At 49.9% G+C, this 27887-nt stretch overlaps 1 protein-coding gene across 3 annotated transcripts in view; it reads left to right on the top strand.

Annotated features, from left to right (window-relative positions):
- Actn1 (actinin alpha 1) overlaps positions 1–27887 on the top strand; it is a 97697-nt gene that overhangs the window by 50040 nt on the left and 19770 nt on the right. For all 3 annotated transcript variants that reach the window (XM_048361732.1, XM_048361731.1, XM_048361734.1), the window contains exons 2-8: positions 1702–1816; positions 8554–8673; positions 15139–15225; positions 17164–17251; positions 17626–17704; positions 20557–20638; positions 21622–21707. In XM_048361732.1, coding sequence (XP_048217689.1) covers positions 1702–1816; positions 8554–8673; positions 15139–15225; positions 17164–17251; positions 17626–17704; positions 20557–20638; positions 21622–21707 — 657 coding nt within the window. The remainder of the gene's footprint in view (positions 1–1701; positions 1817–8553; positions 8674–15138; positions 15226–17163; positions 17252–17625; positions 17705–20556; positions 20639–21621; positions 21708–27887) is intronic.

Below are 27887 nucleotides of genomic sequence, written 5' to 3'. Positions count from 1 at the left end.
TGTCTGTGTGATAGTCTTCCCAAAGCATGGTGGTGGCACATGCCCCCCTTTTCCCTGTCACAGGGAGTGGGCCCTTGTGTGTCTTTATAGAGGGGTTAGGTGTCCAGTGTTAGCATTGCTAGTGAGATTTAAAGGCGGGTCCCTAAGGGGGGAGGTGTTGTAAAATACTATCCTTTCTTCCTTTTCTCATCTCTCCATCCTCTTCCCTCCTGCTCACAGGAGGCCTTTGGTTTTGTTTATGTATCTAGGCAGCCATTTCTCCCTTCCTAGTCAACACTGGGCTACTGTTACTCACCGCTACTTGTGGCCACTTGACTTGGGACTTCTCTAGACCAGGAAGTGGGAGGCATGGGTTAGGTGAACTTTTCTGGGAGGAGGCTTATTTCTAGATACTTCTTCTGGGGGTGGCTTCAAACCTCTCAGACTCTGAGTAGCTGAGATTACAGGCATGAGCCACTAGCACTGGGTTCCCTGCTGCCTTTTTTTTTTTTTTTTTTGCCAGTCCTGGGCTTGAAATTGGGGTCTAGGTGCTGTCCCTGGCTTCTTTTTCTTCAAAGCTAGCACTCTACCACTTGAGCCACAGCACCACTTCTGGCTTTTTGTGTTTATGTGGTGTTGAGGAATTGAGCCCAGGGCTTCATGCATGCAAGGCAAGCACTCTACCACTAGGCCACATTCCCAGCCCCTTGCTGCTTTTTTGATAAGATGCCACACACCTAGGCCTTGGCAGGAAGTAGCCCTGCAGGGGTAAGCTGGACCGTGGCTTGAAGAGAGGTTGTTGATGGTGCCATCAGGTGCAGAGAAGTCTGGAGCAGCCACAACCACTCTCCTGAGTACAGCAGGAGAACCACTCTTTTCTCTGTTTGCTGTGGGCAATGGCAGTTAAAGACAGGATTGACACAAATGGGATTAACCACACACATTCATTCCTCTTCTGTATAGAGTCCCTTCAAGGTGGTAGGAAGCCTGCAGCCCTAACTAGTTTGAGCCACCAGGTGGTGCTGCCGGCACAGGGCAGCTTGGTTGCTATCCCATCTGATCATCATCTGCTTCGCAGAGAAGAGGGGAGAGTTGATGGTCTATGTATTTAATCTTCCATTCCCTTTCTGGAATTCTTCCTCATACATACTTTTGCAACATGTATCCATACATTGACCACTTTTCCTTCGACTATGCCTCTGAACTCCATTCCCAGAAAAAGTCAAATCCTTTGTAGCTGCTAAGTTTCATAATCAAATCTACCCAATGGGGCTTAATATGTCACTTCTGATTCACTCTACCATAACACTGTGAAGACCGAACTTCATTCACCACAAGGGGAAATCACCAAGAATGGAATTGTGGTGCTTCTAGATGGGGCTGGGAACAATGCTTTGGCAAGAGGGCTGGTGGGCCCGGGGCACTGCATTAGCAGGAGCTGCTGTGACACTCATGCCCTCGTGCCTGGGTGTGTAGTGAGCTCCATAGGGCACATGGGCTGTAGTTCTGATGACAAGGTAAAGGAGACTGTGTAACAGCCATGTTGGGTGGGTGTCAGCCCTCCCTGGTGATAGCAGCAGAGTGACTAGCACCTCTATAGAACACCTGGAAAGATTCACGAGGAGGTGGGTCTTGGGGAGCCATTGAGGGCCCTGATGAGAGCCTTGGGGACCATGTGACTTGACAAGAGACTGACCACTTGCTCATCTTCCCTCTGTCCAGACATTCACAGCATGGTGCAATTCCCACCTCCGGAAGGCCGGCACTCAGATCGAGAACATAGAGGAGGACTTCCGGGATGGCCTGAAGCTCATGCTGCTGTTGGAGGTTATCTCAGGTGAGGTGATCCTGCGCCCAGGGTTTGGTCATGTGCTCTGGCCTCTGTCCTAACCCTTCCACTTCACTCTGTCCATGGTCATAACCAGCTTTGGAAATCTTGAACCAAGTGGGGGTGATGTAGGAATAGAAAGCCTTGGTTTTGTCGTGGGGTATGTGGTGTCTTGCTCATAGCTGGCACTCTACCACTTGAGCCACACCTTCAGTTCCACAGATGTGTATCTTGGCCCAGTTATTTTGCCTTTCTTTTTTTTTTTTTTTTTGCCAGTCCTGGGGCTTGGACTCAGGGCCTGAGCACTGTCCGTGGCTTCTTTTTGCTCAAGGCTAGCACTCTACCACTTGAGCCACAGTGCCACTTCTGGCCATTTTCTATATATGTGGTGCTGAGGAATCGAACCTAGGGCTTCATGTATGGAAGGCAAGCACTCTTGCCGCTAGGCCATATTCCCAGCCCCGTTATTTTGCCTTTCTGTCTCACATTCTCGATTATAACAAGAGAAGTTTGGAAAAGGGGGATCTGAGATTCCTTCTCCAAATTGGCAGTATTTGTGGGCAAGAGTGTAACTATGGGGTCCTGACTCTAAACCTGGCTCCACTACAGCCTAGCTGCTAGTCGCTAGATGATCTCAGGCTGCTACCCAGACCCTAGGTTGTCCACTTGAATGTGCATCTTGGCTTTCCTATGGATGCCCCTCCCTTACCATCCTTTAAATGTTGGTCCCGGAGAGTCTAGCCTTGGTATACACCAAGTATATAATGGGCTACTCTTCAGCCATCCCAGCTTTGAGGCTAGTGAGTCCTAGACCTCATCTCAGCCAGAGGTCTCATGTTTCTCTTGAGTACCCTCTTAGATAATGAACCTAGGGTGTGTATTGGTCCTTTTTCAGTTGCTATAACAAAATACTGGAGGCTGAGTACTTCCCAAAGTCATGCATTTAGCTCATAGTTATTATTTTTTTGTTGGTTGTGGGGCTTGAACTCAGGGCCTGGGTGCTGTCCCTGAGTCTCTTTGTGCTCAGGGCTAATGCTCTACCACTTGAGCCCCAGTGCCACTTCCAGTTTTTGAGTGGTTTATTGGAGATAAGAGTCTCAGAGGGACTTTCCTGCCCAGGCTGGCTTTAAACTGCCATCTTCTGATCTCAGTCTCCTGAGTAGCTAGGATTACAGGGGTGAGCCACCAGTGTCCAGCTATAGCTCATAGTTTTCAAGGTTGAAATTCCAGAGACAAATGACTTCATTCATTTGGGCTCCTTGGCTACATCATAGCGTGAGAAGGAAAGACCCCATGTGAGATAGGAAACTAGAGAGCAAGGAGAGGCCAGGCTCTCTGTTTTATAGCCGTTCATTCATAAGAACTATGCTATGAAGTCCTTCAGAATGCCCTGCACCCCTCAATGACCTCACTAGGCCCTCCCCTTAAAAGTCCCTGCCACCTCAATGTGACTTCACTCTGGGGTTCAAGCTTCTAACACTCAAACCACTGGGGACACACTGCGTCCAGGTCTCGGCACTGGGCATGTCCCATAGCATCCTCAGCATCCAAAAGCGTAGCTTGAGTCCTGGCCTGTCGCACACCTCCCTTCCTCTTGAAGCCTGTGCTGTGTCCTTGTGACTCTTACTTGAGACCCACTGCTGCCTCTGCCCGTCTTTCCAGCTGGACATTTGCATTCTTTCACAACCTGACTGTTAGCCTTGGGCACTGTGGTGTCAGTGAGATGCTGTGTCACCTCCCTCCAAGATGCTATCCCCAAAGGCCTGAGGCTCTGTCTCCTCCACCCACTGTCATCCCTTCCTCTGTAGTCAGGAATCGGCCGTCTGCCGGCCCAAATATGGTCACACAGTTCCCTGCTCGGCAGCCTGCTTTCCCTCCCCAGGGCTCCCAACCCGAGTCCACATTCCTTCCCAGAGCTTGCAGCAGCCTTAGGGAGCTGGCACCTGCTTTGCTTTGAACCAGCTATTCCCAAAAAGGTAGTGGACCTGAGGGCCTCTGCTACACTGGTAAATGTACCCAGATGACACGGACTCTGCTCTCTGGGCCTTTGCATGTGCTCAGGCCTCTTAAAATAATAGTCCTTTATGCTTCCTTGTCAGGTAAAACCTCAGTGTGTGGTGTTTGTGGTTTTGTGTGTGCGTGTGTGCGCCGTCATGTGATACTGACCATTTCAGTCAGTTACAAGCACTTACTGTTCACTGGCATAACAGTCATTCACATTGTTGGGCAGCTGCCCACGCCATCCATCTCCAGAGTGTTCTTGTCACCCTACCTGAAGCTCTGTCTCTGTTAATGCAAACTCTCCCTTCCCAGGTCCCAGTCCCTGCCCATCTGATTTCTCTCTCTGATGTAAGATGATGATTTCTCTCTCACGTAAGCAGGGTCATGCAGTATTTGTCTTAGTTCATTTAGCGTAACGCTGCTTGGGCTCATCTGTGTTGTAGTCTGTGTCAGAGTTCTTTTGTTTCAGGCTGAATACTATTCCATTGAGTGCATGAGCCCCATTTGGTTTGCCCGTTCATCTGTGGATGGATACTTGGGTTGCTTCTACCTTTTGGAAATTTGAATGTGTAAATAAATTTGAAGAGTTCCCAGAAGACAATACCCAGAAGCGGGGGTTTTGGATCATATGGCGATTCTGTGTTTAATTTTTAAGGAACTACTATACTGTTCTGTTCTGCTTTTTAGGGTGTCTTTTTTTCTACTTCCTCACCCAGTCTTCCCCAGCTGAAAACCAGCTAATCAACCAACCTGCCATTTGTGCTTTTGTGGTTGTTTTTTTTTTTTTTTTTTTGTCAGTCATGGGACTTGAACTCTGGTACTGGGTGCTGTCCCTGAGCTTTTTTTCTCAAGACTAGCACTCTACCACTTTGAGCCACAGCACCAGTTCTGGTTTTCTGGTGGTTAATTGGAGATAAAAGTTTCACAGACGTTCCTGCCTGGGCTGGCTTTGAACTGTGATCCTCAGACCTCAGCCTCCTGGGTAGCTAGGATGACAGGCATGAGCCACCAGCACCCCGTGTTATTTGCTCTTTCATTCTTCAGCATGGTGTTTGCTCTAGGAAGCCTTCCCTGATGTTTCTTCCCAAATCTGATTTGGCTGCCCCCTTCACCACCACCCCCACCCTCCCGCCAGAACCTATATCACCTGCTTATTCCTTTCTTGTGTCTTTTACTGCACAGTGCAGTGATTTACAGCTCATTGTCTTCCCATTCCTTGCTGAGCTCTTTAGAACTGGATGACTTAGAACTGGGCATGGCAAGCAGGTGTCAGTCACCCCCAGAATATTAGGATGGTTGCATGCCCAGAGCTGGGCTGTTCCATCAGGCCCCGCAGTGTAGCCTGCTGGGCTGCCCAGCCTACACCCACAGGGAGCTCGGCCAGGCTTTCTGTGAGGGGCACACATCTCTCCCAGGGCTGGTGGCGATGGGGTCAGTGAGACCTCTGTGCCTCTTCCTCCTGTGTCTTGGGAGGTGGCCTGGCTACCAAGGGTGAGAAAAGGGAAGGAGGTTGCTGCCAACAGGGTCTCAAAGTGTGATCCGGGGCCATTGACCCCAGAATCGGCAGGACTGCTTGTCCCCACATGGACCCCTCTACACCAGGGGGGAGGAAGGGCTGGACATCAGGTTTGCGTGTGTTCCGGGTGATTCTGGGCTGACTCAAGCCTGCAAACTGCTAGTCTGTCAGATAGAAGTCTGCTTTCTGCTGTGTGTTTAGCTGGTGAGGGTGTGGGGGCTCAGACCTGCAGGCACCCTGTACTCTTGGGCGAGAGCTCTGCCAGCAGATGTGTAGGGACTCTGTGAAAGTTCTGGTTTAATAAGAAGGCAGCTGTGCCTTTCTGGAGTAGACAAGGCTGGCACATCTGCAGCTGGCAGTCTGCTGTCTCCCAAAAGCTGCTGGGCTACCCCTTGAGAAGGCCAGACTTGGCCCAGGGCCCACCTCCCAGCCCCGAGTTTCTGAAGACGGCTGCTGCCAGGCAGGGCTGGGGACCACAGCAGGCTCAGGAGGCCTGGGGTTCGGCTCTCCAGTGGTGATCACTTGGGGTTTTGACTCCTGAGGGCCTCTGAAGTGCTCCCTTCTCCTAGCTGTGACTCGCAAGCCGTACAGACAGGCCTGTCCCCCTAGATGCTTGGTTTTTAATGGGGTTATTTGGAGGATCAACTTCTCTACCCCATTTCCTTTGGCTTCTGCCCTGAAGCTTGAAGCAGACCCCCCCCCCCCGGCTTTGTGATGAGTGTGGGAGGGGGACTGACTTTGGCTGAGCCCCTGAGCTCACTGGAGACAACATAACAGGACAGCCCCAGCAGTGATTCTCAAAGACATAAGGGACACTGTAAGCAGCTCCATTTCAACACCAAGGAACTTTTTCAAAGTACTCTAGAGTGACCTACACCTCCTTCCTGAATGTCATAGCCTTTGCACATGCTGTTCCTTCTACTTTGGTTATCATTCCCTACAGTCTTCCTGACTGTGTGCTTTGGGTCTCCCTAAGCATTCCTCAATTCCTTCCTCCCTCCCTTTTTCCATCCCTTCTTCCCTCCCTCCTATTCCCTCTCCCTTCCTCCCTCTCCCCTTACTTTTCTAAATTTAGAGAATAGTTAGTCTCTGTAATCAAACTCATGTAGGTAAGGCCTCACATATTTGTTTGTTTTGTTTTTGTTGCCAGTTCTGGGGTGTAGACTCAGGGCCTGAGCACTGTCCCTGGCTTCTTCTTGCTCAAGGCTAGCACTCTACCACTTGAGCCACAGCACTACTTCCGGCTTTTTTCTATATATGTGGTGCTGAGGAATTGAACCCAGGGCTTCATGTATAGGAGGCGAGCACTTTACCACTGGGCCATATTCCCAGCCATGGCCTCACATATTTAATACAGTGTATTTACCCAGTATAAATAGGAAAAATTAAGTTTAACATTTTTAGATCAATATGGCTATTAACTTCTGTACAATGCCAACTCAACACAATAAACTAAGATACTTTTTCCAAAGTTGACAGCACAGCTAAAGTTTCTAAAATTCAAATTATATATGTATGTGTGTATGTATATATGTGTGTATATATGTATATATATACACACACACATACACCAACAATGACAGTATGTTATGCATCAATAGCAGCAACAGCTTTTCCAGGTTCTACAGTCATCTGAACAAAATTAGACATCCAGCACACTCCATGAATAAAAAGGGGAAAAAAAGATAAGAAACAAAACCCTAGAAAAATGAGAAGTTCTGTTACTGTTGTGGTACCTGGCACAGTTTTTTTGTATTAGTTTCTCAATCATCATCTGGAAGGAAAACATACTAGAGTAACATCATTAAAAACAGCTCTGATAAAGCACAGTCACTTACTACATACCATCAAGCAGGTAGAAGGTATTTTACATGCACAGAGGTATAATACAGTACTGTCCTGCATCTATCATACTAGAGGTTACTGTACAACTAAAAAGGCATTGAGACTTAATTTTACTTTTCCAGCAGAGGGCCCAAAGTATGGTATGTCACAGCTCTAAAGAAATGTGCTTTCTTAGATAGGATTTCCTTCCATCAATGTCCTGCCTTCCTTTTATCTTTCCCTCCCTTCCCCTTTCTTCCTCCCTCTCTCCTTTCTTCCCTCCCTCCCTCCTCCCTCCTTCCTTCTTCCCTTCTTCCCTTTTTTCTTTCCTCCTTCCTTCCCTTCTGCCCTCTCTTCCTCCCTCCCTCCCTCTTTTCTTTTTTTTTCTTTTTTTTTTTTTTTTGCCAGTCCTGGGCCTTGGACTCAGGGCCTGAGCACTGTCCCTGGCTTCTTCCTGCTCAAGGCTAGCACTCTGCCACTTGAGCCACAGCGCCGCTTCTGGCCGTTTTCTGTATATGTGGTGCTGGGGAATCGAACCTAGGGCCTCGTGTATCCGAGGCAGGCACTCTTGCCGCTAGGCTATATCCCCAGCCCTCTCCCTCCCTCTTTTCCTCCCTCTCTCTTTTCCTCCCTCCCTCCTTTCCTCCCTCTCTCCTTTCCTCCCTCTCTCCCTCCCCTTCCTCTCACTGGTCATTGGTGTTTGTACATTGTATGCATTGACTTGCACATTTCCGTATGTAAGGCCAGTTTCTTCCACTGGACTTTAATTACATAAAGACAAGAAACAGTTTCATTTACTCTCACATTCCCTTCCAGCTAATCCTTGGCTTACATTAGGGGCTTCATCAATAAACGTTCAGATGGGATGGGTGGGGTTATGAGAGATGGGGGAGCATGATGGGTGATCAAGATGCATTGTCCTTACAAACTGACATGTTGAACGGCAACCACAACCCCTTTGTACCACTACTTCAAAAAATTATGAATAGGGCTGGGAATATGGCCTTCCCTCGTATACGTGAAGCCCAGGATTCAATTCCTCAACACCACATATATAGAAAAAGCCAGGAGTGTCTCTGTGGCTCAAGTGGTAGAGTGCTAGCCTTGAGCAAAAAGAAGCCAGGGACAGTGCTCAGGTCCTGAGTTCAAGCCCCAGGACTGGCAAAAAAAAAAAAAAGAGTAAACAAATAAGCATTGAGTGAATGTGTGTGCAGCTTTGGACCTGACCCTGGACGAGAGGGAGTGGGGTGGACTGTGCCTCCCTCGCTTTCCCTACCAGGGTGACATTCCCCAGCAACTGAGGGGCATGCATGTGCGCACACATCTGAGGTGCACCTTGGGTGGGGTGTAGCGAAAGAGCCATGGTTGTATCTCACCTCTCTTTTCTTCCCTTTGATCTGATCAGGTGAGCGCCTGGCCAAGCCAGAAAGAGGCAAGATGCGGGTACACAAGATCTCCAATGTCAACAAGGCCCTAGATTTCATCGCCAGCAAGGGGGTCAAGCTGGTGTCCATTGGAGCGGAAGGTGAGCAAGGCCTCCTGCTGTCCCCAATGTGCTGGTGCCCTTCCTTGACTCCTGAACCTGCCCATCTCTGCGACTGCCCTTCCATCTGGTCTGCCCCTGTGCCATTCTTCCCACAATAGCATTTTCCTTCCAGTCTCTCGCAGTATAGAATCTTGCACTATGGAGGGTTGCCTTCCTTACCTGCCATGAGACTGCCCTTTTCTATGGAGGGGAGCGTTCTGGGGCTGAGTGGAAGCCAGTGGGGCCCCCCAAAGCTCCACAGACCCTGGGATACTGCTGTTGTCACAGTGACAAGGGTTTAAACTCAGGCCTTCTACTACTTGACCACACCCCCACACCTTTCTACTTTTGTTATTTTTCAGACAGGGTCTTAATTTAAGATTCTTGTCTGAGCTGGTGTCAGACCCCCATTCTCCTACCTCTAGCTTCTGTGTAGCTAGGATTACACACATGCACCACTATGCCTAATCTAGCTTGTTAGTTGAGATACAGTGATCATACTAACCTTTTTGCATGTTTGGCCTTAAACTATGATTCTCAAACCTAGTGTCAGCATGCTCTTAACAACTGAAAAAGGAGCCAAGCACTGTGGCTCATGCCTGTAATCCTAGCTACTCAGGAGGCTGAGATGTGAGGATCACCATTCAAAATCCAGCCTGCATAGAAAATTCTGTGAGACTCTTTATTTCCAAGTAACAGCAAAAAGCCAGAAATGGAACCATGGCAAGTGTGGAACAGCAGCCAGGCCCAGTGTTCAAGCCTCAGGACCAGTAAAAACAAAAAAACAAACAAAAACACAAGTGGAGCTGTGGCTCAAGTGGTACAAATGCCAGCTTTGTGTGAAAAAGCCAAGTGAGAGTGTGAGGTCCTAAATTTAGGCCCCACTACCAGCATGTGTGCATGTGTGTGTGCGCATACACACACATATGAAGGTAGTATGTACAATCTTCATTAGTGAAGATTATGGTGTGTCTGGAGGGTTAATACTCTAAATAGGCCTCTTTATTAATGTGAGCTGTGCACTTACCGTGTATTTATTGGGCACCCACTGTGCAAGGCCAGAGATGGAAAGATAGATATGGCACCATTCATTCATTCATTTTCATGATAGAGCACTGAGGACTGAGTGCTTGCTGGCTTGCTCTGGGAAGTATGGTACTATGGTCCTCCAGCCAGTAATCTCCCTTAATCAGAGATTACATCTGTTCCTTAAGTGGCCAAGCCACAGCACACTCAGATCTAGTTCTGAGAAATTCCAGAGTGATCTGTCCTTGGGCAGCACCGAGGTCTGCAGTGGCAGAGCTCTCTTCTGGATGATCTTTTTTTTTTTTTTTGGCCAGTCCTGGGGCTTGGACTCTGGGCCTAAGCACTGTCCCTGGCTTCTTCCCGCTCAAGGCTAGCACTCTGCCGCCTGAGCCACAGCGCCACTTCTGGCCATTTTCTGTATATGTGGTGCTGGGGAATCGAACCCAGGGCCTCATGTATATGAGGCAGGCACTCTTGCCACTAGGCCATATCCCCAGCCCTCTTCTGGATGATCTTTAGAGTCCCCTCCAGCCTAGCAGCTGTGGAGTTGATGCCAATCCATTACATTGAGAAACTGGCACCAAAAGGTGTGCCAACTACAGTGTGTGAGGTGGAATTTAGCTTGCATTGCTTTTTGTAAAGCATTGGAGCATGGCCACGCCCAGTCATTTACATATCATCTGTGGCTGCTTCCGGGTCTTGGTGGCTGAGTTCAACAGGTGCTGCAGAGACCATATGGCTCTCAAAGCCAAAAGGTTTTTCTTGTTAAATAAGTTGGCTGACCCTAGTACTTGAGAAGGCCATGGGCTATTCCTTAAACCCCTCCCTTTCCCCTGTAGTTGTGAGCTTCTTTGGGGCAGAGGCCACATATCCAGCACGCTGTGGCCCCATCTCCTTGCATGCAGCTCAGTCCTCTGCTTTGTGAGTGGGAAAACATTCTCCGCCTCTTAAGAAGAAAAGTACAATGTGTTCTGGTGGAGAGGAATAAAGACTTGGCAGGCATTTTTAGGCAGGAGAAGCCAAGGAAAATAGCACTGGGCTCTGGTGCCAATTCAGATGCCCACCAGGGCAGAAGGAGGAGAAGGTGTATCAAGTGGGCTGGGTGGGGACTTTGGAGAGCTCAGGGAGGCTTGTCCTGTAGCCATGACAGGCGCTCTGTGGAAGTAACTTTATTCTGTTATACCATCTTCCAGCTTTTCCAAAGAAGTCAGTCATCCAGGATTGTAGGAAGGACAAAATGGGCAACTAAAATAAACACGTCCATTTATTTATTTGTTTAGCCCATCTGGGGCTTGAAGTCAGGACTTGAGCATTGCTCCTGAGCTTCTTTGCTCAAAGCTAGCACTCTACCACTTGAGCCACAGCTCCATTTCCAGCATGTGTGTGTGTGTGTGTGTGTGTGTGTGTGTGTGTGTGTGTGTGTGATTAATTGGAGATAAGAATCTCATAAGAGTTTCCTGCATGTGCTGAGATCCTCAGATCTCAGCCTCCTGAGTAGTTGGGATTACAGGTGTGAGACACTAGGGCCCAGTGAATGTCAGACTCTTCATCAGACAGAGATAGCTCGAATGCCCACATTCAGGTTACACAGCTGAACTTCTTTCCACATTGCTGGTCTTTGCTGCCTCCCGTTGGGGCCCTGACCAAACCTGCCCAGCTCCTAGTGGATGCAGGCCAGGGCTCTGCCTTGCTCTCAGTAGCAGATATCTGGTGGGAGCACTGATTTCTATCTCTGCCATGCTGGACACTGGACGTTTGGGGTTCAGTCCTGTGTCTTGTGTTCTGATCTGATGCTCTTTCCTGGTCCTCCTTACCAAGACCTAAACTAAGATGTTCCATTTCCTTTCCTGGGAGCCATTGTGTCTGAGGCCCTCCAGAGCAGCTCTTCCCTGCTCCAGCATCAGAAGACTATCATGTGATGTGCAAGTGAACTCTGCATGAACCTAAAGGACAGAGCCAGGCTGACAGGGACACCCTATGGGCCAGCTAGACAACATCTTGAGCCTTGGGGAATAGAACCCATGCTGTAGGAAGGTGATGCCGGCCCTATCCCTGAAGGTGTCCAGGTAGAGGTTGGAGCCAAGACACTTATTACAAACATCCTGAGGTTGAATTACATCCCTGAGATTTCTCCTATGATACTTGGTTCTAGAATGTTTAGACTTGGAGGCTTGGAGGCTTGAGTGATAGATTGTTAGGGTTTAACCAGGAGAAGATCTGTAGGCAGGGAAAGCTTACTGTCTGGGTACCAAGAGCCTAGAGGTCATGTCAATCATTAGGCATCTAGAGGGGAGCAAATAGTAGGTGCAGTAACCCATGCAGAGGTGTGGGAGGGGGTGGTTTCTGGGGTTCCTGTTTCCATCACGTGACCTCTCTGTACATCGTGCATTCTATTTTGAACCCCGGGCAGATGATGGAGTCCCTGGAGGCGGGGGAGGAGGTCCCCACAGTGTAGCTCCTCTACACAATGAATGGTGATGTTTATTCCCACATCTGTAGCAGACCTTGTTCATTTCCCTGTGGTTTTGTCCAAGGCCCCCAGGTATGGCCTTTAGAACCTTCTGTTTGGGCCCAGCCTTCCCCGACAGAGCTGCCTGTGAGTTTGGAGTCTGTGGTGTAAACATAGTGATCTTTAGAAAACATCTGTTTGGAGGGACTCCCTTCAGGAGGGTTCCCTGCCCCAGGGTGGGATGGGAGTCAGGTAAGATGGGAGCTCTTAATTGAAAGCACCCCATTTGTTCTTGGTGCGTCTCTTTCCTGCATCGCTTCTTTGTTGTACCCAAGGACTTGCAGAAATCGCTGGAGGTTGGGGGGGGGGGGAGTCTCTGGAAAAGGAGAGAGGAGTAACAAGGATTCCCCAAAGAAGCTTCTGGGGTGAGCAGATCTGCAGGCCCCGAGCTTCCGTGGCCAGAGGGAATTTGAAATGTTTGGCCTTCACCAAGGAATGAGGCAGAGGGGACCATTACTACAGCCCCCCTCAGAAAGGCTGAGCCCCAGTTAAAGAGGTTCCTCCAGTTGAAATGCTGTCCATAAAATGTCATTGTTAAGATTTTTTTTCCAAGCCATTAAAGACTCATGACAGCAGCGTTGGCTGGGTGCATTCTGTTTGCAGGTATCGACGCTCTGCCCCATGCCTGGGCCTGCTGTAGGGGGCCCCACTGTGTTCCTGGGGGCCCCTGAACATGCCTGCCAGGTTGAGTCATTCATTCACTCATTCACTCACTCAGCAAACGTGGGAGGAGCGTGTCCCCAGTGTGAGGCGCGGCACTGGGTGCTCGGCAGTGGCGTGAACCAGGAAAAAGTCCTGACCTTGTGGAGCTGGCATTCTAGAAGGGGACAGAACGCACACAGCCTGGGCAGGAAAGTCCATGAGACTCTGATCTCCAACTAACCACCCAGAAGCCAGAAATGGAGCTGTGGCTCCGAGGGGGAGAGCACCACCAGCCTTAAGCACAGAAGCTCAGTGCCCTGAATTCAAGCATCCGGGCCTGCACCAACAAATCAAAAAACAAAAGAAAAAAAGTACAAAGCCAATTTATGCTTCTAGCTGTAAGTCCTTCAAGTACTAAGACCCGTGTCCGTTTTTTATTTTTATTTTTATTTATTTATTTATTTTTTGCCAGTCCTGGGCCTTGGACTCAGGGCCTGAGCACTGTCCCTGGCTTCTTTTTGCTCAAGGCTAGCACTCTGCCACTTGAGCCACAGCGCCACTTCTGGCCATTTTCTGTATATGTGGTGCTGGGGAATCGAACTGAGGGCTTCATGTATACGAGGCAAGTGCTCTTGCCACTAGGCCATATCCCCAGCCGTTTTTGATTTTTTTTTAACTTTGCAAATTTAATCACTGGGAAAATAATCTCTTATTTTTTTGATTCCAAACAAGATTGAACATGCTTATGGATTGGTTATTTATATTTCATGTTCTGTGATATTTGTGTCTGTTGCCTATTTACCTTCTGAGAACGGAGACTTTTTCGTATCACTTCAAACTCTTAAGTGCTACAGATTGGAAGCTGTAGCTGAAAGTATCGTTGCTTTATGAACCGATGGGTTTTGGCCATAAGGCCTCTGCTTTCTAGGCAGATACTTTGCAACTTGAGCCACACTCTCAGTTTGTGTTTCAGGTAGTGTTCTGCACTTTTTCTCTGGGGCCAGCCTCAGACTGTGATCCTCCTACCTCAGCCTCCTATATAGCTAGAATTACAGATGTGAAGCACTATGCTTGACTGAATGAAAATGGTTGAATGCTGAATGTAGCTGTCTACATCTTTCTAACCCAAGCTTTACAGCATGGAGTCATGCCCCCCACCCCTCACCCCCCCACCCCCACCCCCGCCCCAGTGCCTGGGGCTCTGTTAGCCGGAAACCCTCTCTCCTTCTGATGTCCCAGTCTTCCTTTGCCAGCCACTCACAGGCAGACTCCGTGGAGCTGCTGCTTGCGGGAAGTTGCTCTGTACTTTGAAACTTGTTGGCTGTAGAGCTGTGTGCTGTTCTGCCCTAGCTTTCGAGAAAGGGACCAGGATCCTTTCCTCATGGGAATCTCCATGATTAAGGACCCCTGTGGATGTGGAAATGACCCCTCTCAGGTTCTACTGGATCTTCCCTAAAAAGGGAAAAATGAGACATTCCTTGGTTTTTTACTCTCAACTGAGGGCACCTTGTGCTAGGCCAGCTTTCCCCGGTCTCCTAAGGAATCTCCCTGTCCAACCACCTCATAGCGAGCTTTGTGTCTTAAGTTCCTTAAAAACAGAACTGATTTATGTTTCTATTTGTGCTTCTAGGCCTGGTATTAAAAAGAAGAAAAGCTCAATAGAACTTATAGCATTTATGAGTTTAAAAATGATTGCTTGGACCAAAGAACAGGTTTCGGAGTGAAGAACCTGATGTATAATTCAAAAATAAAATTCTATTTAGCACCTTACTAATGGTCTAAGGGAGGTGATTGGTGAGTTGGCGGGCCATTCGAGATGATGCATTTTATAGAACTGTCATGTTTGGGGCTCTCTATGTGTACGGCTGCTCTGAGGGCAGTGATTGTCTAGGACTCAGCTCATGGAGTTGCCCAAACGTCCGGCTATGGCTTAGAAATCTAGCCACTCTCGTCTGTCAGGCTGGTGACACAGTTCAGAGAGTAAGGCCCCTCTTCTCTATGGCTTCAGATAGACTTCTTTCCTAGCATCTGTCTGTTCCTCTTAGGGATTGAGTGGTAGGATGGCTCAAAGGTAGAGAGCGTGTACTCGGGATGTTCAAGGCCCTGTGTTCCACCCTCAGCACAAAAATAAATAAGAATAAAAACCTAGCCTTTCCTCTGCAGGCTGGGTGGAGCTCAGTGGGTTTGGAGTTCTAGGTGTGGGTGGACAGATGCGGGAACCCTGGGGATGTTAATTCTGACCTCCTGCAATCCATCCTCACTCATGTAGCCTGCTGTTCTTTCCATAGAAATCGTGGACGGGAACGTGAAAATGACCCTGGGTATGATCTGGACCATCATCCTTCGCTTTGCCATCCAGGACATCTCCGTAGAAGGCAGGTTTCTGCTTCCTTCCATTCCTTCCCAAGCTTGTTACTTTTCCCTGGCCTTCTCTAACTTTCTTCCTCTCTGGGCTCAACCAGGGGAACTCCTACACCTGGGACAATGACACTGGATCACAGGTCATTTCTGTCCCTAGGCCTCTTGTTCTGGTGTGTACATAATGAGCTTTTTTATGGAGCTTTTCCAATGGTTGTTTTGGGTCAAAACTTAAAAGGATACAGGGACAACAGCCTCAAGGGGGAAGTTTATAGCAGTAAACAATCACATCATCCTGTAAACAACCTACAGATGTATTATGACTCCAAGGAAACTACCCACTTTGGGAAAGCCCAAAGCTGCGGTGGGAAGTTTATTGGAAACCCCACCACACTCTTGGTGAGAAAAAATAGAGAGCAGGGACCCAGAGCTGGCCCCAAGTCCACCACTTTGCTCCCACACCACCCTCTAGTGGCCACTCTGTGGATCTGCAGGGGGCCGCAATGATTGGGACAGTGGTCCTTCTGTAAACTGGATTTCAAGGATTCCAGCAGTTTTTGAGGCTAATGTTTGATATGCATGTATATATTTTGTGATATTATTGTATATTGATATGTACAGGCTAAACACATGTACAAGAACAAATATTTAAAATATAAAATGGAAATCATATTTTTAAAATGTTTTTTGGGTTTTTTTTTTGTCAGTCATGGGGTTTAAACTCAGGGCCTGGGTGCTCTTTGGTTCATTTTAGGCATAAAAATATCAAATAGTTTTATTCAAAGGCATATCTTGATGTGGATTGTTTGTTTTAGGTTTTGACACGTTATAATTCACTAAAGTTTAAAGTCTAAATTTTAAAGTGAGGCCCACAATACTCTCTTAGAGTGTGCTTCTTGCTAGTGAATGTAAATCACTTTTTCAAATAGTTGTCTTGTTTTTTATTCTTTTGGGTGGAGTTCTTATTGACTCAAATTGTCCATTTTGTTTTCTTTTTTCCTTTTAAATCATTGCTATTGCTAGAGAGAAGCTTGAACTAAATAGCAACACTGGCTGAGAGCATTTTTGTGTGCTCTTGCCTGAGGTGTTATAATCTTTGACGGAATATATATCTTTACCAGTCCTGGGGCTTGAACTCAGGGCCTGGGCAACAATCTACCACTTGAGCCACAGTGCCACCTCTGGCCTTTTTTCTGTTTATGTGGTACTGAGGAATCGAACCCAGGCCTTCATGCATGCTAGGCAAGCACTCTACTAAGCCACATTCCCAGAACTGTAGGAATATTTAAACATTTTAAGGTCCACTTTGCGAAAATAAGTGAGATCAACCATGAACTCACTTCACTGGGTACCATTATCTGCAGTTCACAGACGTGACCACAAGGGGCAGTGCAGTTTGCAGCCTTTGATGCTGGGAGCTCGGAGTCCCCTGAGTCTTCAGACACCTGACTGCTCAGCGTACACTCAGCATCAGAGGGCACCGGCACTGATCCATTCAGTAAATACAGAAGGCCCTTATTTATTTACATAAACATACAAACCTGGGCTGGAATTATCATGCTCTTCCCGCTGTGCTCTTTGAGCTTTGTAGACTGCATAGAGGCTCCTGGACCTGTAGATTTTTAAGTCTGTTCCAAGTCCTCAGCAGAGCTTCCAATTGGAAGAGGTTGCTAACTTATCGTGTCTTGCTACCACTTCTTTGAATGAAAAGGAAACTGTAAGGTGCTCCGAAAGTCTGCTTTTCCATGTAGGATGTGCCTAGCTTGCTTCCTAGCTTGCCTTTCTGTTCTCACATGACTTCTGAAACTACCAACAGCCAGAGAGAATAGCTGGGACTTCTTCCCCGCCTTAGCAGCAGGGTGGGACTCTAGATGTCACCGTGAGGCCCTCTGTGAGCCAGCCCCCTCCTTCCCCTGAGTCAACCTATTGACCTCTACCCATCCCCTTTCCCACAGAGACTTCTGCCAAGGAAGGGCTGCTCCTGTGGTGTCAGAGGAAGACGGCCCCTTACAAAAATGTCAACATCCAGAACTTCCACATCAGGTGAGTGCAGGGCCAGGGCTCGTGCAGCCTCCTGCAGCCTCCTCCAGGCCCCTTGTCTGGATGGTCAAGATCAGCATTGGGCCCTCACAGGGAGAAAGTGACCATAGGCTTGGTGTGGGGAAAGATGGATGTTCCTGGTTCATCTCAACTTGCCAAGCCCATCCAAGGCTTGACCTCAGTGCCTAGGAGTGTGGCAGGCAGAAATAGCCCTTTTATCCTGTCTTCTAAATCCCGCTCCATGGAGTTAGGGAATCATCTGTGGGATATAAGAGGCTGCATCTTGCCACTGTGCCCTTGGTTGGTGCTGGGCTGCCTCCTCCCACTGCCCTGGGTCTCACTAGTGTACTCTGTTCGTTTTCCCGCTTCTCTGGCAGCTGGAAGGATGGCCTTGGCTTCTGTGCCTTGATTCACCGACACCGGCCAGAACTGATTGACTATGGGAAGCTGCGGAAGGTATGTGGGCCTCCAGCTCCACCTCGCCAGGTCTCTAGTGGGTGGGGTAGACTGGGGGAGGGCAGGAAAGTCCAGCCTGAGGGGTATTGGACCCACAAGCCACCCAGACAAAGCCCTATCTAGAAGCATCCTTAGTGTGATGGCAGGCTGCATGATACTTCTCTCTTCTATTATTTCTGGCTTCATAGGATGGAGATTTTATCTACATGATTTTGAACATTGCATCTCCTGGGAGACATTTATCCCAGTCTTGACCCAGCCCTGCTGCGCAGTTTCAGGCAGGGTATCCCATCCCTAGGTTCTATTTCCTTGGTTGCTGCTGGGTTACATTTGTGTCTTTGAGATGCTTCTGGCTACGCAGCCATTACTGCTCTTTGATCTCTTGGGCTCAAGGTGTTATGTTATCTTGCCACAGCTGCTGAGTAGCTGGGACTGCAGGTGTACACCATGTTGATAAGTTCCTTTGTGCTGTTGGCATGGCACTACTAGGTGCTTTTCTTCAGCAAGTATGAAATGGGGAGAGTGATGAGGAGGTGGGGGCTGTTTCTAGCTTGGAGCAGTTCTTGGCTTCCACGCTAGTTAAAGGACCTTGGCCTGTACCCACATCCATCCCAGGGTCAGGAGACCCATGCCCTGGGCACCTATGGCAAGGGCATCTGAACCCTCCCAAGCCCCCAGTTGGTGATTTGGAATGAAATCGAATGTCACCTGTTCATGATCAGGCCTTGTGGCAAGGAGACTATTAGGAATGAGGGGTCTTGCATTTCTGCACTGTCCGTTGATGCCCGGAAGGCACTGTGCTCAGTGCAGGCTCTGCCTGCCTGCCTGTCTGCACCCTGGGAAGGGCCTTTCACTAACCAGTGTCTGAGCAAGGTGTTACGATATCCATGCTGAGCAATCCGTCCATTTGGGGGAGTGTAGTTAAGCAAGCTGCCACCAAGAACTGGTGAGGAAGAAAGGGACAGATTTCTATCCTCAGACCACCTGAAGCATGGGGCCTGGACCTCTGCCCAGTTACAGAAGGAGAGGAGCTGGTGACCTGTCTAGGTCCAGTCTGTGTGGACACCAAGACCCAGCCTTCTTCAAGCTAACCTAGGGACAGGGAGGATCCCAGCCCAGTAGCTTAGCTGTTTTGCAAAGGGGGAAGAATCAGATTGAGAAGCCCTGGAGTTGTGTGACCAAAGCAAACCCTCAGGGCGGGTAAAACAGCATCACAGTGCCTCCTTCCTGTTAAGCTGATGCTGTGGGCTGACAGGTGTGTCTTAGAAAGTGGCACCTGTGCTGGCTGAGCCTCTGGAGTCACTTGCCTATTCTAGAGGCCACAGGAGCTGCAACCCTTTGGGAAATGGGAGTCCAGGAGTGTCTGGTACCCTGCTAGTGCCCCCTCCCCCCTCTTCCTCTCTGCTCAGTTTGCCCGTTTGGCATTCTCCCCTTCTCCTCAGTTCAGCACCACCCATGACACACCGCACAGTCCCTGCACAGACTTGGTCCTGGAGAACTGGGAAAACTTCCCAGAGCCGACAGGGGCCTTCCACTAGCACGTTCCTCCTTCCCGCCCTGGCAGGGGGGTGGGCAGGCTACACTTGGCCTGCACACTTGCCTCTGTTGTGCCAGGCCCTTGATAGAAAATGACCTTCACTGCTGGGTGCTATTTTTTTTTAAATCAGCCTAGCTACCATCAGTTTCCCAGAAGGACCCCCACTTGCGCTATTTTGAACCATTTCCTACTGAAAACACCCCAAGTGTGTGCATTCATTCCTCTGTTACTTTGTATTGAGCACACAGGAAAACTGAGTTCTGAGCTGACAAAACTTGTTTGCTGGCTGGGCGCTGGTGGTTCACACCTGTAATCCCTGCTCTCAGGAGACTGACATCTGTGGATCCTGGTTCCAAGCCAGCTGGGGAAGGAAAGTCTTTGAGACTCTTCTCTCCAGTTAACCACCCAAAATCTGAAAGTAGAGTTGTGGCTCGAGTGATAGAATACCAGCCTTGAGCAAACAAAAGCTAAGGGATAGTGCCCAGGCCCTGCTGGCCCCAAATTGTGATCCTCCGGATCTCTGCCTTCTGAGTGGTTGCAGGCTTGGGCAACCACTGTGCTCGGCCTGTGTCTAGGCTTTTGAGGATCTGTCCTAATGGTCTCCACAGCAGCTACACCATTTTCATTCTTTTCTTCTTTTTTTTTTTTTTTGCCAGTCCTGGGGCTTGGACTCAGGGCCTGAGCACTGTCCCTGGCTTCTCTTTTTGCTCAAGGCTAGCACTCTGCCGCTTGAGCCACAGCGCCACTTCTGGCCATTTAGCTATCTATATATGTGGTGCTGGGGAATTGAACCCAGGGCTTCATGTATACGAGGCAAGCACTCTTGCCACTAGGCCATATTCCCAGCCCCAGCTACACCATTTTCTACCCCTACCTGTTGACATTACATTCTGAGGTGCAGGAATCTCCATTTCCCCACATCCTCACCAGTCCCCAGAAGGCGGCCAAGGCACCGGTAGTCAGAAGGTTGTGGCTGCTTGAAGGAGCTCAAAAACGCCATGAAACAGAGGCTCCTCCTCCAGCTCCTAAGAGCTTCCAGCTCAACTCTTGAGTTACAGATGGGGAAACTGAGTCCCACTGGCTGGTAGCAGAACTGAAATCAGAAGGCAGGAGAGATAGTTGCCCTGCTTCCCAGCATGCATTTCTCAGCAATTCTAGCAGCAGGCCACAATGCCTCCCTCATTTCTCTGCCAGAATGGAAACTCAAGGAGGAAAGTGATGGGTAGGAAGTACCCCAGCAACCCCACCCAGTCTTGGTGACCCCCAGCTGGGGTGCCCTGCTCTTTATCATGGCTTTCTCCTCTTCTCCCTCTAGGACGATCCACTCACAAACCTGAACACAGCCTTTGATGTGGCAGAGAAGTACCTGGACATCCCCAAGATGCTGGACGCTGAAGGTGAAGCACTTTCCTCCCACGCCCCTGGCTCTTCCCCAGCAGGGCTTGGTCTGTCTGCTAAACCCCATCTGAAGCTGAGTGCCAGTGGCTCAGGCCTATAATCCTAACTACTCAGGAGGCTGAGATCTGAGGATCGTGGTTCGAAGCCAGCTGGGGCAGGAAAGTCTATGAAACTCTTACATCCAGTTAGCCACCAAAAAACTGGAAGTGGTGCTGTAACTCAAAATGGTAGAGTGCTAGCCTTGAGCAAAAAAAGCTCAGGGACAGTGTCCAGGTCCTAAATTCAAGCCCCATAACCAACAAAAAGTAATAATAAAAAATAGGTACATCTTGAAATCAGTTTTCACATCTAGCAAAATGGCAATCACTCCACGACTACCTTCTAGTTCATAATCAAATCTCCCTCTTGACCTAAAAAGGTGGGTTTTGTGTTTTTTAAGTGTGTATGCGTGTGTGTGTGCGCGCGCATACGTACATGCACGTGCGCTTGCATATGCCAGTACTGAGGATTTTGTGGCAGCAGTCAAGGCCTGGCTGTTGTCCCTTAGCTGGTGTGGGCTTTCCTGCCCAGGCTGGCTTTGAACTAAGATCCTCAGATCTCAGCCATCTGAGGCACTAGGATTACAGGCACAAGCAACCAGTATTTGGTCAACTTTTGGGTTGTTTTAAGCAGGAGGCAAATAAGGCCCCCTTGTGGCATTAGGCTGGTAGCTTCTGTGTGTCTTTTCTAATCCGCAGCCTTCCTTCTCCCTCTGACCTTTTCCCTCCTGCCACTGAACGTGGGTCAGAAGCGGGCCTGCTGCCCTGCAGAGCATCCCTTATTCTCCCGTATCCCTCTACATCCCATGTTCCTGTCAGCAGGCTGGCTAGCTGACTGACATTCTGGCAAGACAGCCTCCCAAGGTGCAAGCCTGTTTGCATCTGTATCAGGGGAGGTACCAGTTACTCACCTGCTGGCTTTAACCACAGATCTTTCTTGGCAGACATTGTTGGAACCGCCCGGCCAGATGAGAAAGCCATCATGACATATGTGTCCAGCTTCTACCACGCCTTCTCTGGAGCCCAGAAGGTACCTGGGGCCCCTGCTCCTTCTGGGCCTAGCACACCTCATGGGGGACCCCAGCCATACCCTCCTGCCCCTCCCACCACCCACCTTGCCCCCTTGCAGGCATCTGGATGGTCTGTTCTTTTGGGTAGAATTAGCCTGGGTTCTGGAGTGTTCTTTTCTCATGCCTCACCTCTGCTGTCTCTCTCATCTTCCTCTCCTGTTACTGAGATGGTTGAAGGTGAGCTTGCCTCTGGGACCAGCTGGCTGGGCTACACAGTGAGGGCTGGGAGCAAGTGCAGCCTGGTCCCGGGTGCGAGGGCCACGTGGGCTGCCACCCACCAGGCTTCCCTCACTGGAAGTGATGGGCTTCCCCGGGCTTCCTCGGGAGGCAGTTCTGAGCATCATCCCCTCTCTTCACTTCCCCATGTTTGCAAGAAGCATTAGAAACCTCCTGTATCGCATGGAGTGACCATGGGGTCACTGGAGTTCTGGGATGTAAGCCAGCAGGAGCCCCAGTCGGGGGGGCAGAGGGTGAGGCACAGGAGAGAGGGGTGAGCAGCTTTGAGTTCTACAAGTGTCCCGGTCCAGGTGTGCTCGGGGAGGCCTGAGGTGAAAGCCCAGTTGTGCAGATTCTATACTGTATAAGGGCCCCGTTCACACTACATGCCTTGAAGTCTGGAACATTTTCATTACCAAGCTTAGCTTGGGCAGCAAATGTCCATCCTCCAGACTCTGCTCTGAGTCAGGACCCCAGAAGAAGCATCGTGTCACCCTGGCCACAGAACAGCCATAGCTTTAGTCCGCAGGCCCTATCACGTGTTCTGCATGGCATCCGTGTGACCATCCACAGGGGTCCGACTGGTCATCTTTTGAAGTGCATGAAGGGAAGCTTGCCCCACCCTTGGCTCTGCCCCCATTCTGTCTCTCTCCTTCATCTCCCTCCCTTCCCCCATGCCATCCCCTCTCTCTGCTCCTTCCCTTCTCTGCTGTCTGTCTCGCCTCTCTGTGTCCATCCCACCCATTACAGCTGTTTGGGTTTGCTCTGTGCTGTGCTGCTACTTTCTCCTCTCAACCTCTTTTCCTTCTCTGTGCAGATATGTAGGCCCGCTAAGGCCGGAGGGGAGGCCATGTGACCTCATGTTTCATGTCACTGCCGCGCCTTCTCGGTGCGCAGAAGGTGAGCTCACCCTTGGCCTCGCCCACTCCCCCTGCCACACTCTGGCTGATCTCCTCCATCCTCGCTGGGCACTCCAGCCCCAGGCCTTGGGTGTGAGGAAGGATGGTGAAGCCCTTCTCCCTCCAGCAGGGGATAGGATGCTCTCTGAGCCATGGCCAGGACGCTTGAAGATGCCAGAAAAGCCCAGCCTCTGCCTGGCCTCCCGTGCCTCTATCCTTATGGCAGAGCAGATTCCAAGACAGGAAGTGTGCTCGGGTCCTAGCCTCTTCCCAGGACCCCACAGGAGCCCATATTCCAAGACACACAACTTGTGACTGCTTCCTGGCCCTTCCCTTAAATGCCCAGGGCCCCTTCCCCACTTCCTCCTCCTCCTCTTGCCTGAGCTAGGCCAGGTCCTTACATTCAGCTTGTGGCCAGGGCAAAGGGAAGGCTTCCAGCCTCCTCCCTGGTGTCCAGACCAGGCTGGATCCCCACCTGACACGTCTCAGCCAGAGCCACTGTGGTTGCACACTGTGTAAGAGTGCCATGTGTACCACAGTTCAGTGGAGGGTTAAATGCTTACTGCTAAAATTACCCTGCAGGTGGCAGTAAAAAAGCCTTCTTAAAAAAGCAATATTGCCCATGCTGGGGGCTCACGCCTATAAGCCTAGCTACTCAGGAAGCTAATATCAGAGGATCACAATTCAGAGCCAGCCTGGGCAGGAAAGTCTGTGAGACTCTTATTTCCAATTAACCACAAAAAGGCCAGAAGTAGATTTGTGGCTTAAGAGATAGAGCACTAGCCTTAAGCACAGAAGCTCAGAGACAGCCCCTAGGCCCCAGGACGGGCACATTCTTACACAAAAAAGCAATGTGGTATTTTTTCCAGATGAAGTCCCTTAGGGAAGACGTACCTTTAAAAGAATAACAAAGAAACCCCAGATGGGCCCATTGTAGCCCTATTCCTTGCTGGAAAGGTACCCCAGACCCTCTGGCCCTGAATGCAGAAGGAGATAAACACAAAGTGTTAGGCCATCAGCTGCTGGGCCCCTTCCAGCCCTCCCAGCCTGCCTTCTGCTTTGTCTGCCCCCCACTTCTGCTGCTCTCTCACCAGCTTCCTCTGGATCTGAGCAGCAGCATGTGTGCTTGCCCAGCTAGGGCTTCCAGCCTGGTGACCACCCAGAGTGCACTTGCCCACAGCTCCGGCCAGGCTGACTCTGCTACGGCCTTTCCTCTCTGTCAGACTCTCCTCCCTCCTCTCTGTCCCCCTTTCCTTCAGGGGCTCTGTCCTGGCTGACGACATTGCTCAGAAGGGGTGTGTTGAGTATATTGGGGAAGTGCATGCATGTATGTGGGGGTAGTGGTGGGGGTGGGGGTGGTGGCGTCGGGGTACGTGTGGCAGCCTTCTCTCCCTCCAGAGTCCCCTTCCCTCCCTCCCCTGCCCCCTTACCTCTTCCTCATCCCTGCTGCAACCATTTCATGCTTTTGTCTGCATCTCAGGACAGGGTCACCAGCTGGGTAGGACAGGGGTTGTGAGGCCTGGATCAGGAGTCTTCTCCAGAGCCATCCAGCCCCCTCTGAAGTGGCTGCTTAGAGCGAGCAGGGTGGAGAAGAGCCAAGGATGAGCCCTTCTGCCCCGTTATCTTCTTGTCTCTTCTTGTCTTGACCATCCCTTGGGCAGGCACTGATGGGGGGTGGGGGTGTCTTCCCAAACTCACGCTTGCAGCCCTCCCCTCTATGCCCTTCTCTGTGTACATGGGACGGTGGTACCGGCTAGGCTGCAGCTGGCACACACAGGCATGTGTGTACGCAGCCTGTGTGCTCGTGCAAGCACCTGGGGCACACATATGTGGATGGCCTGGCCTCTCCTGGGAGACAAGCTGCCTTTGTTTCTCATTTTCTCTCAGTCCCCTCTCCCCATCTTCCCCTAGGGATTCAAAATTCCTGATCTCTTGGGAATAGCTTCTGAGAAGGCTTGACGGAACTTTGATGTGGGTGTTGCTGCCTACTTTAGGGTTCAGTGGGGCTGCACACACCCATCCAGTGACCACTGGTCAGCTACTCAGTCTACTACTGTGATCCTTCTACGGGAGCAGCCTGCTGCTGCCCTGGGAATTCGGGGTCCACCCAGAGGAGCCCCAGAGACACAGAGGAAACAGGGCTGCTCTCCTGACGCTGTGCACAACGCCAAGGGCTCTTACTGGGCTGTGATCTTGAGCTCTGGAGCTCAGGGCGGTACTGAGGCCGAGAAAAGCCCTCATGGGAAAGGCTCAGAGAGGGATAAACAGTGGGTGTCAACAAAGGAGCCACATGCAGAAATCATGAGAGACCAAGGTGTGAGAGAGGAAGCCTGTGACACAAGAGCAAGTCATTGTTGCCAGGCTGCTGTGTTGCAGGGAGTCCTGGAGAAACTGAGGCACCACTAGAGAGGATATTGCAGATCTGCCTGTCAGCTTCTCTTTGTCCTGTGACCTAACCTTGCCCACTCATCTCAAGAAAGCACACGTTCTACAGACAGGATTCTTGCCAACCTGAGCCCAACCTGGGCCCATGGCTGGGTTTAGTTGCCAGCTTGAGACAAAAGGAGAGACTATGTAGCCAGTGGCTGTGGGAGGAAGGAAATTTTTGGTCTAAAAATGTCAGCAGTAAGATTCTTATGGTATTCATGTGAATCTGTGGGCTGTGTATGGTAGACCCATAGTACCTTACCTGGACTTATGTGAATGTTTGATGTCACCTTAATTTATGCCAGCCCTCTCTACACCATGCCTATTGTAAGTAATCTGGTGCTGATCCGGTGGGTAGCAGATTGGCCTGGGACAATGGAATAAGTACTCCAGGATAATAAACTGTACACAATTTACAAAAATAACAACAGAAACAAAAATGGTACACTCAGCAATTTAAAAAGTAGGTCACAAAGACACATGAGAACACAAATCATGGAACACGAAACTCACATTTCCTTTGATACTTGGAAATAAATAACATGTGCCTGTTTCTAAAGAGTATTTCTCAGCCCCTTGACATAGCTATGCCTAGATCTCGTGGTCTCAGGTTACTTTGGTCCACATCTGAAGGGCATCTGGCTTTCCTTAGGCTCCAGCGTGGCCTGTCTCTTTTGGAAAGAACCTGGGGATGGGGATGGGGCTCACCTGGGTTTTCTTCGAAGAAGAAGGTTCTTTGCAGTTCTGCCTTTCTCTCAGGAATGCAGCTTTCCTCCCCTGGGCTGTCTCTCCCAAGCTTCTGAACTACTCTTTCTGAGGTCCCGTCTGGACTTGGAGTTCTGGGTGCTGGCCCCTCAGTCTTCCACAGGGTCTAGAATTCTCATCGTTGTGAGAGGACAAAGCTAGAAAGCCAAACACTTGGGTTTCCTGGGTTCCAGTGCCTCCCACTCTTTGGCTGTCCCCTTCTCCTTCCTCTAGTGGGGGTATCTGTAAGTTGGTCACGTTAATTCTTCCTGAGCTGTCTTGCCTCACCACTTGGGCTGAGGTTGGGCTTGACCAGGCCCCTCTTCAGAGAAATCAGTTTACCCAGCCACCCAGCAGGCTTCGAAGGGGTGCATCCTATGGGAGGAAGTTGGCAGGGAGCATGTAGGAGGGACAGAGTTCCAGGGGATCTGCCCCTTGTTTGTCTCTATGCAGCACAGCTGCCTTCCAGTTAGTTACCTGCTGTTCCCTGGACACTACAGCCTGGAGGTGCATTTGCAGCAGACCCTTTATTTAAAAAGCACCCTTTGGGCCCATGGTGACCTGTTATTCCCAATAGCAGATCTGTGGGTTGTCCTGGGTAAATTTTCAGTCGTTGTGGCCTGCTGAGGCCAGCCCAGGAGAGGCCGGCAGAGATGTGGGCTTGGAACGGAGCAGGTATCCCACGGGAAATCTCCTCAAGACTTTAACCACAGGATCCCTTTGACCCCAAACAGTCAGTAGCCTCGGGGGAGGGGCTGTGGCCTCAAGCCCACAGGGCCCACCTGTCAGCCCATTTGAATCCATAGCCATTTTGAATCCATGCATGTCAAAGTTCATAGGCCAGGGTTTTAGGATGTGTTCAGAGAATGAGGTCAAGGTGAGCCTTACCCATAGAAATCACAGCAGCCCACAGAGTGCTAAAGGCTGACACCTGTAATCCTAGCTACTCAGGTAGCTGAGAGATCTGAGGATCACAGTTCAAAGCCAGCCCTGGCAGGAAAGTTCATGAGACTCTTATCTCCAATTTACCACCTAGAAGCTGGAAGGGGAGCTATGGCTCAAGTGCTAGAGCGCTAGCTTTGAGCAAAAAAGCTCAGCGACAGCACCCAGGCTTTGAGTTCAAGCCTGAGGACCAGCACCCAAAATAACAACAACAACAACAATAATAATAATAATAAAATCACAGAGGCAATCGTGCTTCCTGCCTATGATAAAGGCCACCCGTGGTTCTTTGCTTGTAAGAACATTGGTGGCTGGGGTTTGTGGCACCCCACCTTCTCAACATAAATGTCATCCCAGTAGAGAGCACATTTTCTCTCCATGGGCCACTGTTGGAGCCTGCAATGGACATAATCTCAGTGACTTCTTGCAGATTGTCAGACTCTTGGGATACATCTGCTTTGTTTCCATGATGCCAATTTCTGTCTGGGGTGCACCAGGCTCTGGGGAAGGAATGTAGTTTCCCTGTGGTTATGCAAGAGTGACAATCAGTCAGGAGTTCTGTATGCAAGTTGGGGCCATGGCATCTCCCGGGCAGAGCTGAGTTGGAGGCAGGGGGTGAGGGCTGTAGATGTGTTCCTTGCCTGTTTCTTGAGATTGAAATTCCCACCTACCTCTTAGTTTCTCTGGGAGGCCCAGCCTGCTCTGATGCCCTGTAGGGTACAGTCTTCTTGACTTTGCAGTTAAAGGGATCTGTAGGATGATCTCATTCTGCCCCCAAACCATCACCACAAGGCATGTGACTTGGTAGGAGTGTATCGTCTTTGAAAAGTTCTTGGGAGGGAAAAGCATTTAAATCTACTTAGTCATTCCTTCCAATTCTCAGGAAGTTCTTTCTCATCTGTGACCTGAGTT

This window comes from Perognathus longimembris, chromosome 14 (assembly GCF_023159225.1).
Source record: "Perognathus longimembris pacificus isolate PPM17 chromosome 14, ASM2315922v1, whole genome shotgun sequence".
Classification (NCBI taxonomy): Eukaryota; Metazoa; Chordata; class Mammalia; order Rodentia; family Heteromyidae; genus Perognathus; species Perognathus longimembris.
Note: the sequence above shows the minus strand (reverse complement) of the source record. Positions and strands in the feature narration are given on the sequence as shown.